This window comes from Canis lupus, chromosome X, assembly GCF_048164855.1.
Source record: "Canis lupus baileyi chromosome X, mCanLup2.hap1, whole genome shotgun sequence".
In the NCBI taxonomy this organism is placed as follows: domain Eukaryota; kingdom Metazoa; phylum Chordata; class Mammalia; order Carnivora; family Canidae; genus Canis; species Canis lupus.
This window is the reverse complement of record NC_132876.1, coordinates 38545825-38571737: the sequence shown is the minus strand read 5'-3', so window position 1 is coordinate 38571737 and position 25913 is coordinate 38545825. Positions and strand designations below refer to the sequence as shown.

Genomic DNA, 25913 nt, shown 5'->3' with positions numbered 1-25913 from the left:
ATCTTACATTTCAATGACACCTAACTGGACTGACAGGAATAGACTCATTGATGGGGCCCTGGAAAATGGAAAGGTAGACTAACCAGAATGGTGAGCTATGGAAAGGAAGGAAGAAAGAATATGACAGTATCTCCCTATCTTGGCCATATATGACAAAGAGCCTCACCAATGGTATTGTTAGCTGCATTGGTACAATCTTGGGAGTATTTCTCTCTCTCTGTCACTCAGAGAACCATCTACTATCTCACTGATACCACAACCCTCTGAAGTAGACAAGATAGTCATCCTCATTAGATGAAAGAGGAAATTGAGACCCAAATTAGTTCTTTAATGTCATGCAACTAATTAATGCCAAGTTTCTGGCCTCCAATCTTATACAATTTCAGTCTTCCAGTAATCTATTCCACAGGTCCAGAGAGGAAGACCCATCAACTAAAACCTAGAGAAAAAAAATATTACACTCAATGATGCACATTTTTGCCCACTAGTGGCCAATGTAAATACAATTAAATGGTATGCTACACAAGGAAAGGGCAATTAGGGGAATTACACTACAAAATAGTTCAACTTATATGCCGTATATTTTAGGTTTGTTTTTAACTCTAACAGGTTGCTTTATTCTTATTATCAGTGCAGGGATGACTACTAAACATTCTGATCTTTATACTTTGAAGAATATTCTGTTCTTGTTTACTAAATTCCCAACTTCACCTCTACATCTTGCCTATGGCATCTTAAGCTTCTTCATGACAACCAAATGTGACTTTAGATAAGGACTAGGAATCTAGAAAAATATGGATTAACTACCCCTACAGCCATCAGATCACTATAGCAATGCATGCTGGGATTGGAGCATTGAGGTTCAAGTCCAACCAGTCATTATTTCAAGTAGGTCAACATGCTCTCTAGAGCAGCTTTTCTCAAATATCAGTGCATCATATTTGAATCACCTGGCAAATCTGTTTAAGTGGAATACTAATTCAGGAAGTCTGGGGTGGGACCTGAGAGTCTGCATTTCTGACAGTCTCCCTGGTAATGCTGATGGTGCTGGCTCCCGGATTATATTTTAAGTAGTAAGGGGGCATGAACCATCATCATGCTCAAGTAACATGTACAAATGAGCACATCTGTGGTCCTGAAAGAAGTGCTGTTTTCAACAGCAGTACTGATGAGTGTGCCAGCTCTGATATTAAGTAGTTGTGTGACCTTGGGCAAACATCTTTACCTTCCTGGGTCTCTGTTTTCTCATTCATGAAATTATGAATTTGGCCTGGATAATCTCTAAGATCACTTTGGGTTATAAATTTCTTTGATTTTCTGATAAAAAAAGAGGTACTTTAGAATCAAAGTCTTAGTTTGAGGGCAAATTTCCCCTATATTACAAGGAAAGGGAGTGGAGAGAAAAATCTATTGTGACTTTTGTATTTGCCTTCTTAATTCCAAATCCTCTATGTGTCCTAAGGTAATTTATCACTTCTGAATGTGCAGAACATTGGCATTCTCCATGAGAAGAGGTAACAGTGAATAGTGGACAACAATTTTGCATCTCTCGAATTCAGCTCTCAGCATCCCTTTGCAACTGTTTTGTAGGTAGCAGTTTTGGCTACTTACTCATGACACTATCTCTCTGATGATAGAGGAAACCCTACTGTCCACACATTGGTTTCTAGTACTGGCACTTTATTCTACCTAGTCTCACTTGATTCCAGAAGACCCAATGGAGAAGTACACAGAATCACCATCTACCTTGCAAGTAGAGCATTCCTCCCTTCAAGTAGAGAATCTGATTCTGCCACCACAAATACAGCATCTGACTGAAGAGAACCTTGATCTAAGGGGCCAAGTCATGCCAACCCTGACCACCCCAGTGATGTCTGTAACATGTTTACTTGAACATCTTTCTCAGTTCCACAGTGACCCTGCCAGTATCTCAGGATTTCCTGCACGGTTGACAACTCTCAAGTTCCCCAATCCTGCAGATGATGTCCAAATCAAGTTCTTTTTTGACTACCTTTCTCAGCAGATGGAAGGTTGTGGAGTCATATCCGGGTCTGACCAGAACACTCTGCTAAAACAGTATGAGAAGTTTGTTCTTGAATTCCAGCAATCATTTGGTGAGCCTATAAAACAGGAAATAGACCCTCTGAACAAAGAGGATAACTCCTCTTCTCAGCAGGATGCTTCTACTTTCCAGCTCCTTGCTCAAAATTTGATCTGTAATGAAGCCAATCAGAGTGATCACTTACAAGAAGGACTAGCTGATTCCATCCACAATGAAGTGAGTGGCACAGATATGATGAACAACCTTCCAGACCTGATCACTCAGTGTATTCAGTTGGACAAGAAACGTAATGACAGGCCAGAGCTTCTTCAGTCAGAGACCCAGTTCCCAATGTTGGCTTCCCTGATCCACCACCAAGCCTTTTCCAGCCCCACAAATCTGCCACCCAAGGAAGAACCTATACAGTTGCGTGGAAGCCAGCCACCTCTCACCTCAGCCAAACGAGCCCGCCAGCAAGAAGCTCAGTTGTGCCTCTACTGCAGCCAGGCTGGTCACTTTACAAGAGATTGCCTCGCCAAACGTTCTCGAGCCCCAGCAAGGATAAATAACTCAACTCACCAGTAAGAGAGCAGGTCATTTTGCAAAGTTATATCCCTCTTACTTCCAGCCTTAAAGATTTATATTCTGCGCTAGCATTTAAAATACAGGTGGGGAACTATGATACAACTTAATAGACAGTCATGAACTCATGTACTTCTGGGAATTTAAATAACTAGGTCTTGTTCATTTGCTCACCCATCACCAAACCAAACCCAACTCAACAATAAGAAAACAATTCACTGGCACTTCTGCAGGTGGTACCAAATTCCCAAGAGGATTGAAAGTCTGTAGGCAAAACTCTGGCCAGTCTGAGCCAATGAAAACAACCCTGGACGTGCCCTGGCAACCCCATTCCCTCCAATGGGTGAGATCTGGGTTGAGTTTGTTGGCCTAAGTCTTCTGTGCCTAAGATTAGGCCCAAGACTTTCACCCTCACCCTCATTGGTCTGCATTCTAGTTCCCTGTTCATTTAGGAATCCTTGGTTGAATTCTTCATTGCATTCCATATCCTACCAACATTTTTCTACTGGAGGCTGGAACCTGCTCCACCTATTGACTAGAGTCCAGCTTCAACACAAACCAACCTTCATGGAAATACAACTCTACTACCATTCCATACAGTTATGTATTTTGTTGCCATTTAAAAGACTTCTGCTTGCTCAAAAAACCTGGATCTCTTAGCTATTGACAAACCAGATAGCATGGCCATTTGGAGACTCTGATTGGACCTGTCGGTCCACTTCCTTGAGAACTAGCCTTTCAGGCATGTACATATTTTTAGCCAAGCCCTACTAATTCCATCTTACTCCCCACTTCCTCAACAACCTACTTTATGCTATAGCATGGCTAATGGCCAAGTCAAAATGGCCAGGTCTAGGATAATGACCTCTGATAAATATGAATGAAAGTTGGGGAAGGAGTCTCATCATAATTATGTCTACAGCCTGTCCTTGTTGCCTTACCTGGCAGGTAAGGGAATCTGGTTAAATAAATCTCTACTGAAGACCCTATAGTAGTTTCTGACTCTAGAGGCTTCAGTGTGGTCACTATTTGGGATCATTGCCATTGATGTTAAGTTGTATATCCTTATGGACCACCTCTGGAGACCCTTATCTAGTTGAGAATTGTGAAAAGTAAATAATGGCAGACAACTGTCTGAACAATCCCTTCTGACAAGTCCTGGGACATGGACATCAACACCATTGTTACATAAATCTTAATTTGATTGAGGGGTTTGATTGCTTGTGTTGTGCTCTTGGCACATATCAGCTCTATGTATGGATTCTTAATGCTTCTGAATGAAAGTAGTGCCATGCTTGAGACACAAAACTCTCTATAATGTTAAGGATAACTAGTGACAATTGATGTTTGCTAGTAATAGTCAGTCCTCTGTTCCTTGCTTCTTGGTGTGGATGTATGTCCCCATAATTGATTTTAGATTAAAAGAAAGATTAGTAATTCCTTATTCCCTAGCAGCCATCAAGACCTCTCAGAACATGAAGTGTCATTGTACTTTGGCCTTGTTTCTGGGGAATTATGCTAACTTTGACAATATTTAAACCCACTTAGGCCCTTACCTCTTTCATCCAGTAGCACTAACAAATAGATCATTTTTCCCATCAGTGCCTCACTAACCGCTGTGCCAACCCTTATTTGCATTTACAAGGGGTCTCCTTTATCAATAGCTTGCTATACTTTCCACTTTACTCCACATGTTCTCATAACAAGGAAACCTGGATGCACATATTCCAGTTGTGCCAAGAAATTCTCACTGTGGTACTGGGATTGTATGAAAGCCTCTAACAAGCAGATCTATTTAAACTTTAAGTGTCTCTGGGATTACTTGGAGGTATCCTGATCTAGCACCCCCAATTCTGTAACAAAATAGTAACCCAGTAGCCTCCATTCACTTTCCTTACTGACCCCAGTATGGTCTCAGAATGCTGATGGGAATCATTCAGTTGGCTTCATCACCAATCTTTCTTATCTTAAGGACATAATTTATCATTATGTGCTCTCTCACAAAGATGCATTACCTTATTTCCTGTTTGGACCTTCTCTCTGCAGCAGCATCACCTTCTTCTCCAAGAAATCTTCAGATTTCACAGCCTCTCAGAACAGATAATTCATTTTGGGCTATAAATCCCCCCATTTCAGGAAACCCCTTGTTGATGAGTTCCCAGTCAAGGAATTCTTGTGCTCTATGTGATACAATTCAACAATCAGAATGAGCATAGAAATAGGATACTGGGATAATGCTTAACTGTCTACTAGCTAGCAACCATTTTGTTTACCTCTTCCAAATTTCATCATAAAAACACCATCCACTTCAATAGAATAAACTCATTATTTAATATAAAGTTACACAGATGTTTTTCTAAGAACTTATACCAAGTTAACTTATCTGAGAGTGAAACTGATTAAAATCTACTGAGAACAGATGAGAGGTAACCTACTTGAAGATGTAGTCTGCAAAAGGCTTGAGGAGTCCCCAAGTCCAACCAAGATTGTAGTTTAAGGAAGGCAGATCTGCTACTTGATTGATGCCATCCAGCAAGATAAAATCTAATCATTTTATGATAAGTCTGAAGAAGGAATTTTTAGTGATAGAATGGTCTTCAGAGAATCTAGAAAAGGGGGCAATTAAAGAGTCATAGGGCATTGGTAATCTCTAAACTCAAAGAGGGGATGTTGATTATATATGATTTACCAGGTCCACATAAAGTGAGATGGCCATTAAGATTGCCACCTAACACCCTTGCTGTGACCCCATGTAGAAGTAATCTGATTGTAATTATGTTCCCATATAAACTTTGTTATGGGGAGAGAACTCACTAACCAGCTGACATGGAGTATTCTAGCCTATTTTGCAGTTAATTATCATTATAAGTAAATAAATAAATAAATATAAATTTGCTTTTGAATCTTTTTTTTTTTTTTTTAGTCCTCCAGATTCTAATCTACCACTGAGTGCACTGGAAAAAAAATAATATTCTTACTATAGAAAGTCATCACCACAGTGTGAACCATTGTGAATTCACTGAAGATTGGCCTCCCTGGGAGCTTTACATCAACAGTCATCCTCCTTTTATTCTTTCTCATTTGTCTACAGCTGTAATAAAATTCCAAAATGTTTATGGTTTTTAATTCCTGCAGTTACCTCTGCTCACACCCAGAACCATGATACCTGCCATAAGTAATTGCTTCTTATAATACTACACAGTTCACCCTAACCATTAGAATATATCGTCATGGGTAATGACATAACACATGACTATGAGCCCCTGACAAGCACATTTAAAGAGGGAGGAATGTATAATTGTCCTTTCACCACCTCTAATCTGTCCAGATGGCAGCACACAGGACCCATGCTGTCACTGCCTTTACCTCTATCCAGGATGGTAAAACAGATATTACCCTTTTCTTGACTTGGGAAGATCTTTTCCATCCAGCATCATCTAGCCTATGACCACAATAGTCATCCCTGAAACAAAATAGAGCATATAGGGTATACTAGCCTCTTGGCAAATCTAATACCACATGCTCTTGAGAGAGCTCTGGGAACTTAAGTCATATTTGTAAAGCCTTCTACATTGGTGGGTATGTTTCATTGCCTCCCTATGAAGCTTCAGGTCTCACTTGGCCAAGAAAATGGAAAATCCTTCAAGGGAATATAGTGTCATGGATCTTCAATATCATCTTCATGCAAGATTCACTACCCACATTTAAAAAAAGAAGTCCCAGAAGTGAGTTACACTATTTAGCAGAGTCAGTAGAAAGATCTCGGTACACAGACCATGCTGTCCAGCCATTGTTTGCTGCTATAAGTTTGAGCATTTATGCACTAAATTGTCTGTATTACTTCCTGGTATTGGCTTTGGTTCTTGAGTTTACTTGAACCTGCTTCTTGCACGCTAATTTCTAGTATATATCTAACATTGCACTGGTTCTCTTATTGGTCCAGTTCAGTGAAAAGCCTAGTTGTGACTGTATTCCACCAACCCCATTTGCTTCATAGTAACTCAGTGGAGAACCATGTAGAATTTCAGTTTTCCCTGTGAATGGAAGACTTGTCCCTTTGGGCATAAAGTCTAGCTTTGTGTGCATCTAAAGAAAGGGAACTAGTAGTTGGTGGATGCCTACTTTGTGCCAGGCCTTGTGCTGAGTAATTTAATTTGTTAATGATGCTCATTTAAGTTCACATTACTAAAAAATGGAATATCCATTTCGGCATTTAATGCTCAACATACTTTTATAAAGTCAGTGTGATAAATTTGAAGATAGAGGGCCCTCATACATTCACCCATATAAACCATTAATCTCTCCAGATGCCCTTTCCAAATCTTCTCCAGCTCTGCTCTGTATTTAGTGAAGTACAATCATTACAAATGCATGCAGAATTCCAGGTGTGGAGACAAAATAATTTTTTATAAATTTATTTTTTATTGGTGTTCAATTTGCCAACATATAGAATAACACCCAGTGCTCATCCCATCAAGTGCCCCCCCTCAGTACCCATCACCCAGTCACCCCCACCCCCTGCCCACCTTCCCTTCCACCATCCCTAGTTCGTCTCCCAGAGTTAGGAGTCTCTCATGTTCTGTCTCCCTTTCTGATATTTCCCACTCATTTTTTCTCCTTTCCCCTTTATTCCCTTTCACTATTTTTTATATTTCCCAAATGAATGAGACCATATAATATTGAGACAAAATAAATTTGAACAAAATAATTTTTAAAAACTTACTGATGGTTTTTAAAAGGCATCCAGTAATTCTGGGGAATTTTTGGGTTTCATCAGTATCTTGAGAGAAGACTAATTGTGGACTCTTCTCTGAAAGCTGCAATTCTCTTTCCTAAGTTGTAATTGATGACACAAATCCCACTACTCTAAAAATATAGTTGGAATGTTTTAATAAATATGTATCCTTAAAACAACACTACTGTGTTTCTTCCCTCTCACAAGATTTTCCTATAGTTTCTTCCTACTGACATTCATCATCATCATCATCATCATCATCATCATCATAATAATAGCTACAATTTACTGACTACTTACATACATACATGCCAGGCATTATACTCTGATTTATGTGCATTTTCTCTTTTAAATTTCACAATTACTCTCTTAGATATCTTTTATTATTATTTCTAGTATGCAAATGAGGAAATTGAGGTGTAGGGTAATTAAGGAAATTATCCATGGACACAGAGCTAGTGAGTAAGAGGCAAGACTCAAATCCAGATACATTCTAAAAATAGAGCTCATATTCCCACATAGTACATTACTTATCCCTCTATAACAGGATTTGACAATCTACCGCCTGTGTGCCAAATCCAGCCTACTGCCTCTTCTAAAAATAAAGTTTTTTATTGGCACCCAGCCAAACACATTTATTTACCTATTTTCCATGGATGTTTTCATGCTAGGATATGTATGGCCCATTAAACATATGGGCCTTGCTTCCCTTTTTTAAAAAAAGTTTCCTGCTAACTATCTTGCCTTTTAAAAAAAAAAGTTTCCTGACCTCTGATCCACAACATTTTGAAGTAGTAAATCAGGCCAGCCTTTGGGGCATCTCACTGTTTATATTTCTCCTTTCAGATGTCCTATTTATTCTTATTTTTTGTTTCTCATTTCTAAATTAACCCCATATTCATGATAAAACCATGGGATTTGGGGGCACCTGGGTGGCTCAGTCACTTGGGTGTCCAATTTAATTTCAGCTTGGGTCATGATCTTGGCGTTGTAGGACTGTGTAGGGCTCTGCACTCAGCACGGAGTCTGCTTTTCTTTCTCTCTCTGTTTCTTCCTCTTCCTCTCTCTCTATGTATATCTATGTTGCTCTATCTCTGAAATAGATAAAATCTTTAAAAAAAAAACTTAAACAAAACAGTGGGATTTTGTAGAGGCTTGTAAAGGATGCTTTTGGTAGCCTAAATAAATAAATTTTATTGGCACCCTTTTATCAACATGCCTACTTTCTGCATCAAACAACTCTAAGAGATTGTCTAGGTGTGGTTGTGGGGGGCATTTGCTGTTTACCTCCCCAGCAAGCATTTTACCTTTCCAATAGACCCTAATTTTCATATAGACTCAATTTCTTTCCCACTTCAATCCACCTTCCTAGCTGGAATTCCTCCAGCCCTGAGACCCAGGCCTAAATCAATGGTCACACAGCATTTGCCTGACTATAGTGACTACTCCAGGTGTGGACTTGTATCCTAAACGTACAAGTCAGAGTGAATTTTATGGCTTTTCTTGGAAATGTTGTACAAGTGCTCTCATTTTTTTTCTACTGGAATGGGATATGGAAAGATATAGTCTGGAATACTGCTGACAGCCATCTTTAAGTAAAAGGAGAGTCCATTCACGAACCCAGACATCCTGGGGGCACCTGGGTGGTTCAGTCAGTTAAATGTACAACTCTGATTTCAGTTCAGGTCATGATCTCAGGGTCATGAGATCAAGCCCTGCATTGGCTCCACACTAGGCATGGACCCTGCTTAAGATTCTCTCCCTCCCTCTCCCTCTGCCCCTCCCTTGCTCTCTCTCTTTCTCACTCTGTCTCTCTCTCTCTCTCTCTCTAAAACAACAACAACCACAATACAGACATTTAAAGAAAGCAGAACTTAGGGGTAGGGAGAAACTAAATCCTGATGATGGTTTTTGTTTTTTGTTTTTTTTTTTTTTAACACTCCCTTTTATTTATTATAGTCACAGAGAGAGAGAGGCGCAGAGACACAGACAGAGGGAGAAGCAGGCTCCATGCACCGGGAGCCCGACGTGGGATTCGATCCCAGGTCTCCAGGATCGCGCCCTGGGCCAAAGGCAGGCGCCAAACCGCTGCGCCACCCAGGGATCCCCTGATGATGGTTTTTGAATCACAAAATCTAGCTATGCCTGATGATGTTTAGCCATGTAAGTGAATAAAATCCTTTTATAGAGGCATAGTAAGTAGAACTTTCTGTGTTTTGAAACCCAGAGTCATGATAAAATGATTTTCCCTATGGAAACTATACTACTTTTAGCCTAATATATCAATTCACGTAATCAATGCCTAGTAATGGGGTGGGAGGAGTCTTACATTGCAGTGATGGTATTGGGAAATCTTATGCACTCTTTCCTGCTTTTAACACTCTAATACAGAATCTTCCAGCTTAATTCCTGAAGGATATTTTTCCTGGATGTGGGACTTAGAGTTGATAGCTCTTTTCTTTCAGCACTTTAACAATCTTGTGCCACTTTCTTCTGGCCTCCATAGTTTCTGATGATAAATCTGCTGTAAGTTGAACTGTTATACCCCCCCCCCATATCCCACTCTCAGCCAGGTGTTATTTCTCCCTTACAGAATATTTTCTTCTGTCTTTAGTTTATAGAACTTTGACTAAGAAGTGTCTTGGCATGAATTTCTTCAGATTTACCTACTACTAGCATGTCGATCTTTTATTTTGAACCCAGTAACTTCTAAATAAATGTGACTCTCCCTGGGAAGAGTCTGCATTAAGCTTTGTCATTAATTTAAGACCAAGTATAAAGACATGTATCACCCACTGTGGGATTCATGTGGTAGCCAGGCAAAGGTCACAGAAAGAAGAAACCTGAGCTAAGGAAAGTAAACTTCCCCCTCTGAGGGTTTCGCTATTGGCTTTAAGTACTTGGAGACCTGACCTTTAATCTCATGTTGATTGCTATTGAACTGACAAGAATTTTGAGCTGCCCCACAGTGATCTCTCACTGACTGAGGTATCTACCCTGTTTATTCTCCTGAGGACAATCTTAAGTAAATCAATGGAAGTGGCCATGTCCAGACATGCTGGCCTGGGAGCCTCTATACAGTAGCATTTTATTAATACAATTACATTTCCAAAACACAGCACATTATTCCTAGGCTAACATAGTAGTCCCTGAGCCCAATTCAATGTTGAAGCAGGAGAAATGGTTGCGAGCCTTAGAATATGTTTTCTATATCTTTTTTTCCTGTCAAAGACTGGGAGGCTGGCTTTTATATGTCCTCTAGATTTGAATCTAAGCACTATCTTAGTAATTTAGACTTGTTGTGACAAATGTTTTAGGAATATAACTTCAGTGGCAGCTCCTTTCCCTAGGAAAAATTAATGTGCTATGTATCTGTCACAGGTGGGAATTTTAATAAAGTTACTGTTCATTTGGAGAATGTAGACAAATTAATTTTTGACAGCCCCAAGGCTGGTAAAATTACCACATATGTCAGTGCCTATTTTTGATATATGGCCTTGATTAACACCCAGATGCCTAAGGATCCAAGCAGTAAAAAGTGAGAGGTGAGGTGGAGCCTGACATCTGTATCCCTGCCATGGCTTTATTTGGGGTTGACAGGTTATATATTTCAAGCAGTTAATGCACACTGAGAGCCCACTATGTGCCAGGCATGGCAGGGAGGCAGAAATGGCTAAGATAAGGCCCTTGCTTACAACATGGCAGGGTGGATGAGACCTTTGATGACGATGATAGGTATAATGAAGAAAGTCAGAGCAACCTTTAACTGAGTGTTTACTGTTTGTCCAGTACTCAGTGTTTTACAGGCATTATCTCATTTACTCCAAGAACCCTATGAAGTATGCATTTCTATGCCCATTTTGCAGATTCAGAAACACATTTAGAGCCAGCAAGCAGCAAGTCCAGCATCATACAACCAAGATTCACATCTGGGTTTGCCTGACTCCACAGCATCAAATTTTAACCACTGTGATATAAATAACTAAACCACAAGACCGCCCATAAGACAAATCTGGAAGAGATCTCCAAAAAGCAATCAATTCAAGTGTTTTTCAAACTGGAAGGACTTGGGAGTGATGGAAGCCAATTAGAGATCCTAAAACTAAAGAATGCTGTATGGCAGTGGAGAGGCCAGCACTGTTCTCTGAGAATTGATTTAAGGAGCAAGGCAAGGTAGCTTTCCTTTCTGTTTCCAGTGCTCTTTCAAGGTCATCTTCTCCCAACCAACAAGGAGACTGGAATTCACATACTTCAAAATCCTGGCTGATGTCAGCACTCCTGGAAAAATCAACTTCAGATTTGAATTTGGCAGACAGGACCTTTTACCTCATTTCTATCCATTCTTTGGACAATCACTTATTAAGCAGCTATGGACAAAGCACTGTGTTAGCCATATTTAGAAAAAAATGAGATGAATAAGACATGGTCCCCATACTCAAATTATTTTCTAAGGTAGGGGTCAACAAATTTTTTCTGTAATGATTCAGAGAGTGAATCATTTAGACTTTGAGGGCCCATTAATATTTGTTACAACTCTCAACTGTGCCATTATAGTGTAAAATTGGTCATAGAAAATACATAAACAAATGGACCAACAGAATTTTATTTGCAAAAATAGGCAGTGAGTGGGAGTTGGCTTGTAGGCCACGATTTGCCGACTTCTTTTCCAAGGCATGGTTCTTAACCTTGGTTATACATTAGAATCATCTGTAAAAGTTATAATAAATGCTGTTGTCTGGGTCTCACTCCTAGAGATTCTCATTTAATTGGTCTGGCATAGGGCTTAGACCAGGACTCTTAAAGATCTCAGATGATTTTAATGTACTGATATTATTAAGAACTACTGCTTTAAAGGACAACAGACTTGTTATTAGCACTAGTATGAAACATGGGCCAGAATGAAGGTGTGAATAGGTACCATGGGAATGTAGAGAAAGCAAACAACTGGTTTCAACTAAGGAAATTAGGTTAGTCTTTCTGGAGATAGCACATGAGTTAACAAATGGAAAAAAGGGGCAGTTTAGGCTACATCAGCACATTACTGTTATTATTACCCGTAGTCATCTGCAAAGCTCTTGTCTAGGTGCTTTATATGCATTAAGACACTGAATTGTCACAACCACCCTCTGAGGCAGATATTATTATCATTTTTCATTAGAGGAAACTAAGACTCAAAAACAGTGAGAAATCTGACTTTGGTCACATGGTTAGGTAAATGACTGAGTGGCCAAAGTACCATTGTATACATACAAATGTGATCAAATGGGAAATAAATCACAGGAACCATAAACTCTGAACACAAGATAGTTGTTACCTCTGGTAGCAACAAAGGGAACAAAGGGATAAGATAGACTAGGAGCACATAAACAGATATAAATTTCTTGGTGATGTCTTAGTTGTTTTTTTCCTTTTTCTTTTTCTTTTTTTTTAAGATTTTATTTATTTATTCATGAGAGACACACGGGGGTGAGGGGCAGAGACACAGGCAGAGGGAGAAGCAGGTTCCATGCAGGGAGCCTGACGTGGGACTCGATCCTGGGTCTCCAGGATCAGGCCCTGGGCCGAAGGTGGCACTAAACCGCTGAGCCACCCGGGCTGCCCTGTTGTTTGTTTTTCTGTTGGGCAGTAGGTTCACAAATATTCATCATATAGGCTTTTTTTTTTAAAGATTTTATCTATTTATTCATGAGAAACAGAGAGAGAGGCACAGGCAGAAGCAGGATCCCTGCAGGTAGCCCGATGTGGGACTCAATCCCAGCACCCCAGGATCAGGACCTAAGCTGAAGGCAGTTGCTCAACCACTGAGACACCCAGACATCCCATCATCATATTGGCCTTATAAATCAACCAATCAATCAATCAATCAATCAATCCATGTGTGAGCTAATGATGACTATATCATGGTATATAACAATATACGATATATATTATGATATAACATAGTTATATACCACTATATATTTATATCATAAATATATAAATAATCCATCTGTGTGTATCAGATGTAAAAAAAGAGAAAGGAGAAAGAAAAGGGGAGAAGGATAGGGAGAAAGACAGAAGTAAGGTTGGAGAATTGGGAGCATTTAGGAGTAGGAGGTATTTAACTTACAAAACTTCCCACTCACCTTTGGCCTCCAACAACTCTTCATTAACCCTACCCACCTAATGGTCACCCTGAGAGTAGGATTACCGAGCTCAGCTAGGCTTCATGTCTCTGTGAGGCCCTTGTGCCCTGAGGGATTGGCATTAAGTCTGGGAGGCTAAGGAAGGAGTGGGTCTGTCAGACCTGTCAAATTGGCATATACTTCCTCTTCTCTGCCATCATCATCAAGAAGAGGTGTAGGAGGAATAGCTAACAACATGGCTTCCCATAGTATCCCAGCTCTACCTTTCCTGTTCCCTTCATGCTCTTACTTTCCCCTAAATGATTACAGTTATCTGAATCCCTTGGAGAAACAAGGGAGACTGTGGCGAATGGCAATTTGACCCAGTACCCTTTACCTACCTGTCAGATTTCCTTATAGTTCCTTTCTTTCCTTCACCATTGTTCTGAGAGCAGAGCCCAAATCTAGGGTCCTGAACCAAAAACTGAAAGAGCAGTGGCCAGTGACAGTTATCTTTCTTATTTCCCTACTTGATTCAGTGTTCATAACAGACACATGATGAGATAAAGCTTCAGCAACTTTGTGATGAGTTCTTTAAGATATCAGAGAACACTCTGGAGATGGTCCCAGGTGAGTCAGCAGAGCCTTACAGAAGGCTCACGATCTAGCGGGCTTACCCTAAGGCTTGCCACAGCAGGTTTAGCCTTTCTCCTTTGGCATTATCTGAGCTGTTTGAAGCACAAGCCCTGCCACCACTCCCCCTTCCTCCTTTCAATGGTTCCAGGGTTGTCATTCCCCTACTGCTACTTCTCAGTCTAAGTGTTTCCTTCTCTCATCTCTATTTATGTCTTTCCTTCATTTTGTGTCCTGAAGTTTTTTCTATTCTCATTTTTCTTCCTTTCTTTTCTTTTTTTTAAATTTCTATCCCTATTCCCTGTGGCATCCCCCACTCCTTTCTATTTCAGATTTCCTATCCCCTGGCATCTCTCTGTCTCTTCTTTTTCCTTCTCCTTCCCTCCTCTTCCTTTTCCTCCTCCTCCTTTTCTCCTTCTCTCTCTCTCAGCATTATTTTTAGCAGCAAAGCATCTTCATCCTCCATATCTCCATTCTTCTTCCAATTTCTCTTATTCAAAATTAAAATGGATGGGAGCCCAATTCCCTAGACTACTAATATGAAGTGGGAGAGTTGGAACAGTCAGCCTAGGAGCTACCTCTACTAGAATCCTCAGAGGGTTATATTTTAGCAGCAGGCACAGTAAGAATGCATGTAGGTATGTGTGTTGGGGCCATGTTGTGGGTGGAGAGTGCTGGACTGGTAGAGCTCCCTATGTTTGCTTCATCACCAGCCCCAAAATGCTGGATCTGGAGCCCATTCCAAGGCCAAAACTGGCCATTGAACAGATGTCCCTGAGATATAGTCAGCCAGTAATCCAAAGCAAAGGGCAAGTTAATTCCCCCCAAGGAATCATGGCACAGTAGACCATCTTTATGGAGAGGTTGGGGCAGGTCAGCCAGCTCAGCACAGGAAAGCATCTGGTGGAGAGGGAGTACATGCAAACTCCCTTTGCTTAGCAAGTAAGGGCCAGGCCTGAAAATGGCTTGGGTTTCTAAATGAAGTTTTTTGTGGGGCTTATAGCCATAACCCTTCCATTTAAGGGATCCATGGGCATATATGTCCTAGCACACACAGATATCAGGGGATGACCAGAAGAACAAGAAGACAAGCAGTTATGGATGCAGAGAGTCATTGAAAAACCTTTAGGTACCTCACTTGCCTGATCATCCTCCCAGCCCTGCTATACAGAACTGCAGGAAATGCCTTTGGTTAGAAATGAATTTTATACCTAAATTTGTGTATTTCAGTTGAGGCTGCTACAATTTTAATATAATTGAATATTGAGCATGAAAAATTAGCAAATCATTATATTAGTTTTAAAGGTTACTTGCTATGACAACCAACTCAACATCTTAGGGACTTAATATAGTAAAAGGTTTATTTCTCACTCACTCCATGGTCCAGTAAGTTGTTTGGCAGGCAGCCTCCCAGGGGTATTTCTGGATTCCAGTCTCCTCCCATCTTCTTCTAAGCCCTTGATGTTCTCTACTAGAGCCTCCACATCCAACCAGCATACAAGGGGAGCAGAACAGGAAGACAAGTCCAATCTTACTGGATGCCAAAGGAGAGAACACAGATGGCAGTTGGTAGTAAAAATATCACCTGTCTCTGTCACACAGTTGTATCACAGGATGTTGCTCCTATACATACATGTGAATGTATGTGTGTGTATACCATAAACAACAAGCTCACAATGGCACAGGATGCATGTATATTTAATCATTGACAGAGCTGGGATTTAAACTCAGTTCCACTTGACCCTAAATAATGCTACTATCACTACTAGCTAATACTTGCTGAGCACTTACCATGTTCCAGGAATTATTCTAAGTACCTCACATATGCATTAAGTCATTATCTTCACAAAACCCCAATGCAGATAGATGCTATTATTATCTTCAATTTATGGATGAAGAAACCAAAACCCAGACAAGCTAAGCAAAAAATTTGTCCAAGGTCATGAAACCGTTAAGTGATAAAACCAGGACTAGAACTCAAGTTCTTACCAATATTTTGTGCAGACACTAGTCTACAGTCTACATGCATCTGAGGACATTTGAGAGAGAAGATAGTTCTTGCCCTAGAAGGAATTAACTGGCTTCTAGTTTGAGAAGCTAGGCATCAACATATATATTTAAATAAAAATATGATACATTATGCTTAGAGATAAGAATGCACAGAGTTATGTTAGTACTATAAGAGGAAGATCCATGGTATTGGTAGACTAGAGTAGTATTTAGAATGTAATAGGTAGTGGGCACCTGGGTGGCTTAGTCAGTTAAACATCTGCCTTAGGCTTAGGTTGTGATCTCAGTGTCCTAAGATCGAGGGTCCTGGGATTGAGCCCCATGTGGGGCTCCAGCTCAGCAGGGAGTCTGCTTCTCCCTCTCCCCCTATGCTTTCTCTCTCTCTCTCTCTCCTCTCTCTCAAATAAATGAATAAAATATTTTAAAAAGTAATAAAAATAAAAATAGGATCTAAATGAATCTTGAGGATGTTATGCTAAGTGAAATAAGCCAGTCAAAAAAAAAGATAAAAACCTTATGATTCTATTTATCTGAAGTATTTAAACTAATCCAATTAATATAAATAAAAAGTAGAATGTTGTTTACCAGGGGCTAGGGGAGGGGGAAATGGGAAGTTGTTGTTTAGTGGATATAGAATTTCAGTTTTGCGAGATTAAAAATTCTAGAGATCTGTTGCCCAACAATGTGAATATACTTAACACCACTGAACTGTACACTTAAAATGGCTTAGATGGTAAATTTCATGTCATGTATTTTTTACCACAATTAAAATATTTTAGAAAACTTTAAAATTAAAAATAGGAGGAAAAATATATAAATAGGATCATGAATGGAATCTTAGGGATTCTGGATCTACTAGAGTTTCTTATAAAAAAGACATTTATAGAAAACTTTGTGGCCTAGTCTCTTAGAAGAATTGTCTCACCCCAAATTGTTGATATTCTCTGGGACCAGGCAGTACCCAGAACTTTCTAGATCTATGTTTACATTTTCCTGTAACTAATGGAAAGCCATAGATGAATTCATATGTTAACTGCCTACTAGAGCTTTAATGGTTGGAAGGCCTCATTTATTTCCCTTCTCTGTTTTCTATGTGTTGACTGATTTGTTCAGATGTTCTTCAACAAAGAAAATCAATGAGCAAAAACTGGTCATGATTGTTCCCTATGGGGTATCCCGGTAAGGAATATAACTTCGAGGACTGGAGAGTGACACTATTACCTCACAAAATGTTTGGATTTTAATAATAGAAGCAGGTGGAATCATAAAGGATTGTGTATATCCTGTACAAGAAAACTCACCAGAGAGCTACTAGCCTGCCTGCTGGTCACACTAGTTTCTTGAGGTCTGTCACATATTGTAAAGAACAGAAAGATTGGTACATTGCCCAAGATGAAGTGTCTGGTAAAGCATGTGTGCTTTGGAGTCAAGCAGCCCTGAGCTCAGCCACTTACAATCTGTGTGAACTTGGACTTGTCACTTAATCTACACAGGCCTCAAATTTCCCATCTGTTAGGGATTGTACTTTGTGGAGTTGTTTTGAAGATGATATAATACATGTAAAGGGCTAAGCCATATTCTGGCACACAGAAAGTAGGCAGTAAATGCCAGTTCTTTTCTGTGTGAGAAGCTAGCCTTTACCTGCAGGGAGAGTAATTTAGAGGCAATAATTCAACAGATCAGTTGAATCCAGAGAGCCACATCAGTTTCCTTCTACTATAAAATATTGAACATCCATATTTACCTTCCACCCTGAGTAGAAAAGCTTTCTTAACTATTTCTCACTTTCCATGTGCCTTTTCTCTTACATAAAAACAAGTTCTTTCTTATCCAGTGAATTCAGAGCTATATGTATTCTCCCCTCAATACTCTCATACTCAGGCTTTCCATTTCTTCTTTCAAGCCTTCTCTCAATATTGCTAATATCAAGATTTTCTCTCACACCTTTATGTGCCATGTTTATGCCATCCTTTCTTGTTCTTGAAGAAAGGTCCTGCAATTGACTTTCATACATTCGAAAGTTAGTACAAAATCTCTGTGAGTACTATCTTTCCCAACAGGTAAACCCCCTTCTTAGTCATTCTCCCCAAGGCTTCAATTTATGCAGAATGTTCCTTCTTTGTTTCAATGGATTTAGCCTTGCTTGTGTGTGCTTCATCCACATTTTTTTCTCTGTGCAAGCAGTTATGCTATCCACAAACAACATTACCATTTGTCTAGATGGGCAGGAATTGTGATTGATGGTTTATCTTTTCAACAGGTGAAATAGACTCTGGTATACACAGAGAACCACTCATGGAAAAACATCTCTGAGAGGCAGGCAGGGAGTGCACAGGTATTTTCAGTGTACACGTGGATCAGACAAAGGCCAATTAATGCTCAGCAGACTAAATCTTAAATCCTCATGCTTTTCACTGCCATCACTTTGCAGGCAAAACGTAGTCCTACCAACAATGATTGGGGAGGGTGAGGCAAAATGTCCCTGTGCTGGTGTCCTCTCCTTAGGTTTAATTCAGATGCAATTAGGTAACAATCTCAACCAATGGTCAAGACAGGAGAAGGAATTTCTCTACCCTGGCTAAAGCAGTTCGGTGGCATTGGGCAAGTTCCTTTGTCTTTTAGCGTCCTCCTCTGTATAATGGGGATGATAATAATAGTATGTACTTGACAAGATTTATTGTGAGAGTCAATGACATGTAAATCAATTAGTACAGGACCTGGCACATATTACCTACTCACCAAGGGTTAATGGTGCTGCTGCTGCTGCTGCTGATGATACTAAGATGACTTGCTTTAAAGAAGGTCTGTCTCAGTCTTTTATTTTTTTTAAAGATTTTATTGATTTATTCATGAGAAACACAGAGAGAGAAAGAGAGGCAGAGACACAGGCAGAGGGAGAAGCAGGCTCCATGCAGGGAGCCTAATATGGGACTCGATCCTGGGACTCCAGGACCACACCCTGGGCTGAAGGTGGTACTAAACCACTGAGCCACCCGGGCTGCCCTGTCTCAGTCTTTTATACTGAAAATTACCAACCCAGTTAATCATTTCAACCAGACTACCATTCTGCCATGCAGAATGAGCACATATTAATCCTGGACTAACTTTTGGAGTGCATGTATAGTATAAGCTATCTCCCAGTGTCCCTTCTGAGGGATTATATTCAAGAGACATTGTTAAATGTATATCTGATGGGATGATCGAAAAGAATAGCTTTAGTAGTTCCCAGATACCCCAGCTGCTAGCTGTGGTACATAGTGTCACCTTTCCAGTCTCTGAGTAAGATTCAGAGAACTAAGCATAACTCAAACTCTCTTGCTATTTCAGGTAAGATTGAGATTCCAATAATATACTTTAACAGAGCACCTTCATGAAGCATGGTCTTGGTCCTTGAGAACTTCTTAGAGGGAAAATGTCCTGTTACCTTGGTTTTCTCTTTACATCTTTCACTCTCTCCACTGTTCATTACTATTTTTATATAACAGATACTTTTTAATTATATAGATAGGCAAAAGCAAAAAGCCAAAAATTAAAATCCATAAGGCAACCACCCTAACACAGACATTACCACTATTTTGCTATGTGTCCTCCCCGCAGCTTGCTTTCGCTATGCAGTGGATTGTTTGCATGTTGTAGTCATACTAAAACAGTGTGATGTAATAGGTCAATGGGCTGTGGGGTCAGATAACCTGGGTTTATGTCTTGTTTACTCATGAGCTGTATCAGTTTTGGCCTACTTTCTTAATCTCTCTCAGCTTCTATCCTTATCCACACAATGAAAGTGAGTAATATCTACTTCATAGGGCCTTTGTAAAGTTTATGGGTGATAATATATATAAAGATGCTCAGCACATAAAAGGAACTTTTTCTATGTTAAAAAGAAAATTGCGGGCAGCCCCCGTGGCGCAGGGGTTTAGCGCCGCCTGCGGCCCAGGGTGTGATCCTGGAGACGCTGAATAGAGTCCCATGTCAGGCTCTCTGCATGGAGCCTGCTTCTCCCTCTGTCTGTGTCTCTGCTACTCTCTCTCTCTCTGCATTTCTATGAATAAATAAATAAAATATTTAAAAAAAGAAAATTGCAAGCCCCATATGGTGTTATTTAGGTTAAGGCCTGATGTCAGTAAACTAATACTTAATACCTAATCTAACTGCTGTTTCAGCCTCCCAGAATGTAACCTTTAGTCTGTTACCATGGAATTTCTTGGTCAGCACTACGAATTTTACTGATATATCATTCTTCCATTCCCCTTGGGATGGCAACTTTGTTTAAGACAATCGATTATTTGCTAATAATTTCCTTTTTTCTACTCCCTCTCCACTTTAAAATTTTTCCCTTTTCTGTAGCCCTTTGGAGCTCCTCTTGCTAGATGGAATGTTGCCTGATACATGAATCAATTCGGAAAGCCAGTTAGATCTTTAAAAGTTACTTGGTGGGGCACCTGAGTGGGTCAGTGGCTGAGCATCTGCCTTTGGCTCAGGTCATGATCCTGGGGTCCTGTGATCGAGTTCCACATCCGCTCTGCCTATGTCTCTGTCTCTCTCTGTGTTTCTCATGAATGAATATCTTTTTTTTAATTTACTTGGTTGAATTTTTGTTATTTAATACTCCAATGTGCACCTTTATCGTGTATATACTAATTTTTATAAAAGGACCTATTTGAGTGCTTTGTATTTTTGTTGTTATTGATTTGCTTATCCCTTCACATTGCCTGTTTATGTTTCTATATTAACAATTAACTAATAAAGTCATTCAATAATCTAAGTAAATATTTAGGTTAATAGTTAAACATTTAGTAAGCCTAAGTAAATATAGAGTTCTTTAGTGGGGGATGGACAAGGGAGAGGGAGAGAGAGAATCCTTTTTTTTAAAGATTTTATTTATTTATTCATGAGAGACACAGAGAGAGTGGCAGAGACATAGGCAGAGGGAGAAGAAGGCTCCGTATGGGGAGTCTGATGTGGGACTCCATCCCAGGACCCTGGGATCACAACCTGAGCCAAAGGTAGATGCTCAACCACTGAGCCACTCAGGTACCTGGAAGAGAGAGAATCTTAAGCAGGCTCCACACCCAGAATGGAGACCTACGTGGGGTTCGATCTCAGGACCCCAGATCATAACCTGAGCTGAAGTCAAGAGTCAGATATTTAACTGATTGAGTCACCCAGGAACCCTTCTTTTTGTTTCTCTTTTAATTTGTGTGAAATTGCAGTCAAATGGCAAAGCATTTGGGTCAGTTAAGAATCTTTTTCAATGCTCTGCACATTTAAACTGAATCTTAACTCTCGTCATTTAGCTAAAATCATGGCCTAGACTGGTAGTGGCTGAGTAGGAATATCAGACAGTGATAGAACATAATCACAAACTAAGACTGGAATACCTATGCTACTACTTACTAATAATTTGATTTTGGACAGTTTTCTCATCTGTACAATCAAGATAGTAATTCCTAGCTCATGAGCTGCCATGAGGGTTAAATGAGATAATTCAGGTAAAGCTCATGGCACCTACCAAATATGCAATAAAAAGAGAACTGATTAAAGCCAATGTGCTTTTGTATTTAACTAGGACAGGTTAAGTAACTAAACCATAGTTGTACACCTAATAAGGATAGAACCAGAAACCAAACCTAGATTTGTCTGACTCTAAAGCCCATGTTCTTCTTATTGTATATCACATTGTCTCAGTATGACATGCAAATAATCCATTGCATTGCAAAAGAAAGTTGCCTAGTAGGGGCTCAATAAAAAGATAGCAAGTTATAACCAATGTGATTCTACTATTTTTTAAACTGCAATATACTCCCTGATCCTCCAAACCTACACCATCCTTCAAGCCTTGTTATAGTGTAGACTTCAGAGCTGGAAGACAATCCCACACCATTTATGAAGGCTACTCCAACTAATTCACTGAAATGGAGGCAGACTAGAGCTCCAGGCAATAGTTGCCCCGCGCTGTCTAAGTCTAAATTCAAGTGCTGCCACTCACCATCTGTGAGACCTTGGGCAAGTTCCTTGACTGCTCTGTACCTCAATTTCCTCATCTTTAAAAGTGGGGCAAAACTGGTACCACACTCAATAGAGTCGTTGAGAGGATTAAAGAAGTTAATACTTTCAAGTACTTAGGAAATACCTGCCACATATTCAGTGCTCAATAAACACTGTCTTTTTTAAATAATAAATTTATTTTTTAATTGGTGTTCAATTTGCCAACATACAGAATAACACCCAGTGCTCATCCCGTCAAGTGCCCCCCTCAGTGCCCGTCAACCATTCACCCCCACCCCCCGCCCTCCTCCCCTTCCACCACCCCTAGTTCGTTTCCCAGAGTTAGGAGTCTTTATGTTCTGTCTCCCTTTCTGATATTTCCTACCCATTTCTTCTCCCGTCCCTTATATTCCATTTCACTATTATTTATATTCCCCAAATGAATGAGAACATATAATGTTTGTCCTTCTCCGATTGACTTATTTCACTCAGCATAATACCCTCCAGTTCCATCCACATCGAAGCAAATGGTGGGTATTTGTAATTTCTAATGGCTGAATAATATTCCATTGTATACATAAACCACATCTTCTTTATCCATTCATCTTTCGATGGACACCGAGGCTCCTTCCACAGTTTGGCTATTGTGGACATTGCTGCTATAAACATCGGGGTGCAGGTGTCCCAGCATTTCATTGCATCTGTATCTTTGGGGTAAATCCCCAACAGTGCAATTGCTGGGTCGTAGGGCAGGTCTATTTTTAACTCTTTGAGGAACCTCCACACAGTTTTCCAGAGTGGCTGTACCAGTTCACATTCCCACCAACAGTGTAAGAGGGTTCCCTTTTCTCCACATCCTCTCCAACATTTGTGGTTTCCTGCCTTGTTAATTTTCCCCATTCTCACTGGTGTGAGGTGGTATCTCATTGTGGTTTTGATTTGTACTTCCCTGATGGCAAGTGATGCAGAGCATTTTCTCATGTGCGTAAACACTAAGTCTTATTATTATTACTATTGCTATGATTATTTCTGTTTGTTTTGACTTTCCATAGCACATTTTTTACCGGTATGAGGTTACATGTAGTTTTTTTGCATAATTATGAAGTGTTTTCTACTGATCTGTTAGGTGTATATCATGTCTTCTCAACTAGATTAAAGACCCCTAGCAACAGAAAACATTTCTTGAGCTTTGGATCTCTCATAACAACTAGCTTAGTGCTGGGCACAGGGTACTTGATGAAAATATTCTTGTGTATAGAAATTGCACATAAGCCTCAGTGGAAAGGACAGTCAGAAATAATCTTTGTTGTCTTTTAAAATAACTTAGTGTCCTCACCACCTCCCATTGCTCTACAGTGAGCCACATAAAATCTTTCAGCCCTGACAACTAATGACCAAATCCCCGAGAGTTCTGTGGCTTGCTTCATGGCCTGTGCTTCATGATTCTCCAGGATGCAGGGCACAGAAGCAGAGAGAATGTAATTGACAATTCAGTCTTCTGCACACAAAACCTGCAGGGATAGACTCCAATGGTCCTCAGCTGGATGTACCTGGTACTGGTTCTCTGCAATGTAATTTCAGGAGAGGTCTAAAAAATGATGGAAACACCTCAGGATTTAGGTATAGAAAGTGGGGAGGAATGGGGCTGGTGGATAATAGAGAATGGTTTATTTTGGGAAAATAACCTGCAAGTTTCTTTTTTTCCTTAAGTTTGAGTGGAGGTTTGCAAAATGGAGGAGGCTGACAACCCACACAGTGTCACCAATCCTAGCAAGCAGAAATTGTGCCATCATCTAAATTGAGGCTCTGGAACTAGGCAGCCTGCATGTGAATCCTGGCTCTGCCACTTGATAGTTATGTGACCTTTCTCTTTGGAAAGATGAAGCAAAAAATCAGAAAGCAGATGCTGAGGTTAGGAATCTAGAGGGCTTTGGCTCAATAGTCCCTAATGCTTTGGCCCATGGTATTCTGAGATGTGGCAATGTCACCTGCTGTTCTCACTGTAAGCTATTGCTGCTAGGGAGCCAAGACCTTGAGAAAGCCAAAACAAGTGTTTTCCCCCTTACCTTTATAGCATTGTCTAATTAAGATTACCTATAGCTATCAGCATAACAGCAAACCCCGCAGTCTTAGTCAAAGGTAATTTTATCCCTTATGTCCATCCATGGTCTATACATTTCAGATCAAGCCTCACTTCTCCAGAATCATCATTCATCTCCACTGCTCTTCAGTCTTCTGCTTTCTCATTTACCTTTTGAAGTTGCACTATAAAGATATAATAATGCTTTTTAAAAATTTGGGGTGGGGGTACACACAAAGGATGGATGGGTTATACACACACACACGCACACAAACACAGCCTCACAGTGGACATTTTTGTGAGCCATTTAAATTGATCATCCACATAAGTCCAAGGAAGCAGACCATCACTTATCCATCTTACTTTGTACTTGTGAGACATGTTCCAATATTCGAGGTAGGGAAGAAAAAGGAATTGTTTTAGAACATCATATTTTTATAAAAGTAATTCCTTTGGCTCTAGTGCCAATAAAAACTCCCTGTGGCTTCCTCATTATCTATTCCCCTGGTTTTCAGAGTCACCCATGAAGGGAGTTATTAATCCAGAACACGTACCCACATGTTGGTTTATCCATTAACTGAGACAAACCTTCAAAACCATTTGAGCCACAAGTAGACTTCAAACCTTCTTTCAGATGGACTCTTCCAGATCATGGCACTTCTGACAGCTCCACGGGCCTCTTGGTCTAAAACTGAGAGATAAAGCAATTCGAAATTATGGGCCCTGTCCATCAGCCTGGACCATACCCCAAGGAAGTCATGGCATCTGGCTTGGCCCTTTTTATTTCTTTATTTTTTATTTTTTATTTTTTTATTTCTCCTCCAAGTTAAACAGAGTTCATGAAAGTCTTTCCTTTATGGCAATAACTATATATATATATATATATAACACTTCAAAGTTTATTAAGTGCTCTCAAATGCTTTATAGGACTAGTATTTGCACCATTTCCTAAGAATATTTGTGTCCTGTATAATGACTCACCAAAAGGTCATTACTTTGGAGAAATCTGTCAATGGTCAAGTGTACAAAATGTCTCTGTTATGGATGTCAGTCGGCCTCTCTTCCCAGTTCTTCCAGTGCTTGCTCAATGAATTTACACATAAAGTGCCCTTGGGGGTAGAGACAGAGGTTATGCATAGCATCAACTGCATGGACTCCCCATTATCAAGGCTGAGTTGGCTACAGTCTCTTTGAGTTCCCACATGCCAATAACAGAGGCCCATTCTGAGCCACTAATAGGGCCCCATTCTCCAAAGTGACCAGGTAGCAGGCTGATTACATTGGATGCCCTCCACTGTGGAAGAGGAACCCATCTTTCCTCACTGAGAATGATATTTACTCTGATATAGATTTGCTTTTCCAGCCTGCAATGATTCTGCCAATACCACCATCCATAGACTTAATGAATATCCTTTCCACTGCCTTGTATCCTTTACAAGAAACTTATTTTATAGAGAAAGAAAGAAGGTGATAGAAAATACAAGACTCACTGATCTTACCACACACATCATTAACCAGATATCTTGGAGTTATCTAGTTAACCAGTTATCTAACAGTTATCCTGGCAGAGCAGTGCGATTACCTATTAAACACTCATCCATGGAATTTCCAGAAATCAAGATCTGAAAATTGCTATCTTATAGGACATGGCATATACTTTGAACTAGTGGCCAATAGTGCTGTTTCTGTTATAACCAGTATTCCAGTAACCAAGGGGTAGAAATTGGAGTGTATCATTTTCAA

The 25913-nt window shown here is 40.0% G+C and overlaps 1 protein-coding gene and 1 long non-coding RNA gene across 3 annotated transcripts in view; one reads left to right on the top strand and one right to left on the bottom strand.

The window, feature by feature from the left end:
• The window catches only part of RTL4 (retrotransposon Gag like 4), a 494612-nt gene that overhangs the window by 396359 nt on the left and 72340 nt on the right, over positions 1–25913 (top strand). The window contains exon 3 of one of the 2 annotated variants that reach the window (XM_072817751.1): positions 1463–5695. The exons of the other annotated variant lie outside the window; for it this stretch is intronic. Coding sequence (XP_072673852.1) covers positions 1718–2626 — 909 coding nt within the window. The 5' untranslated portion in view covers positions 1463–1717 and the 3' untranslated portion in view covers positions 2627–5695. Of the gene's footprint in view, positions 1–1462; positions 5696–25913 lie in introns of those variants that run through there. 2 annotated transcript variants of the gene reach the window in all.
• LOC140627728 (uncharacterized) lies at positions 22892–25262 on the bottom strand. The gene is made up of 3 exons (XR_012026343.1): positions 25152–25262; positions 24759–24861; positions 22892–24355 (listed from the first exon to the last, which is right to left on the bottom strand). It is a non-coding gene; the product is annotated as an uncharacterized lncRNA (long non-coding RNA).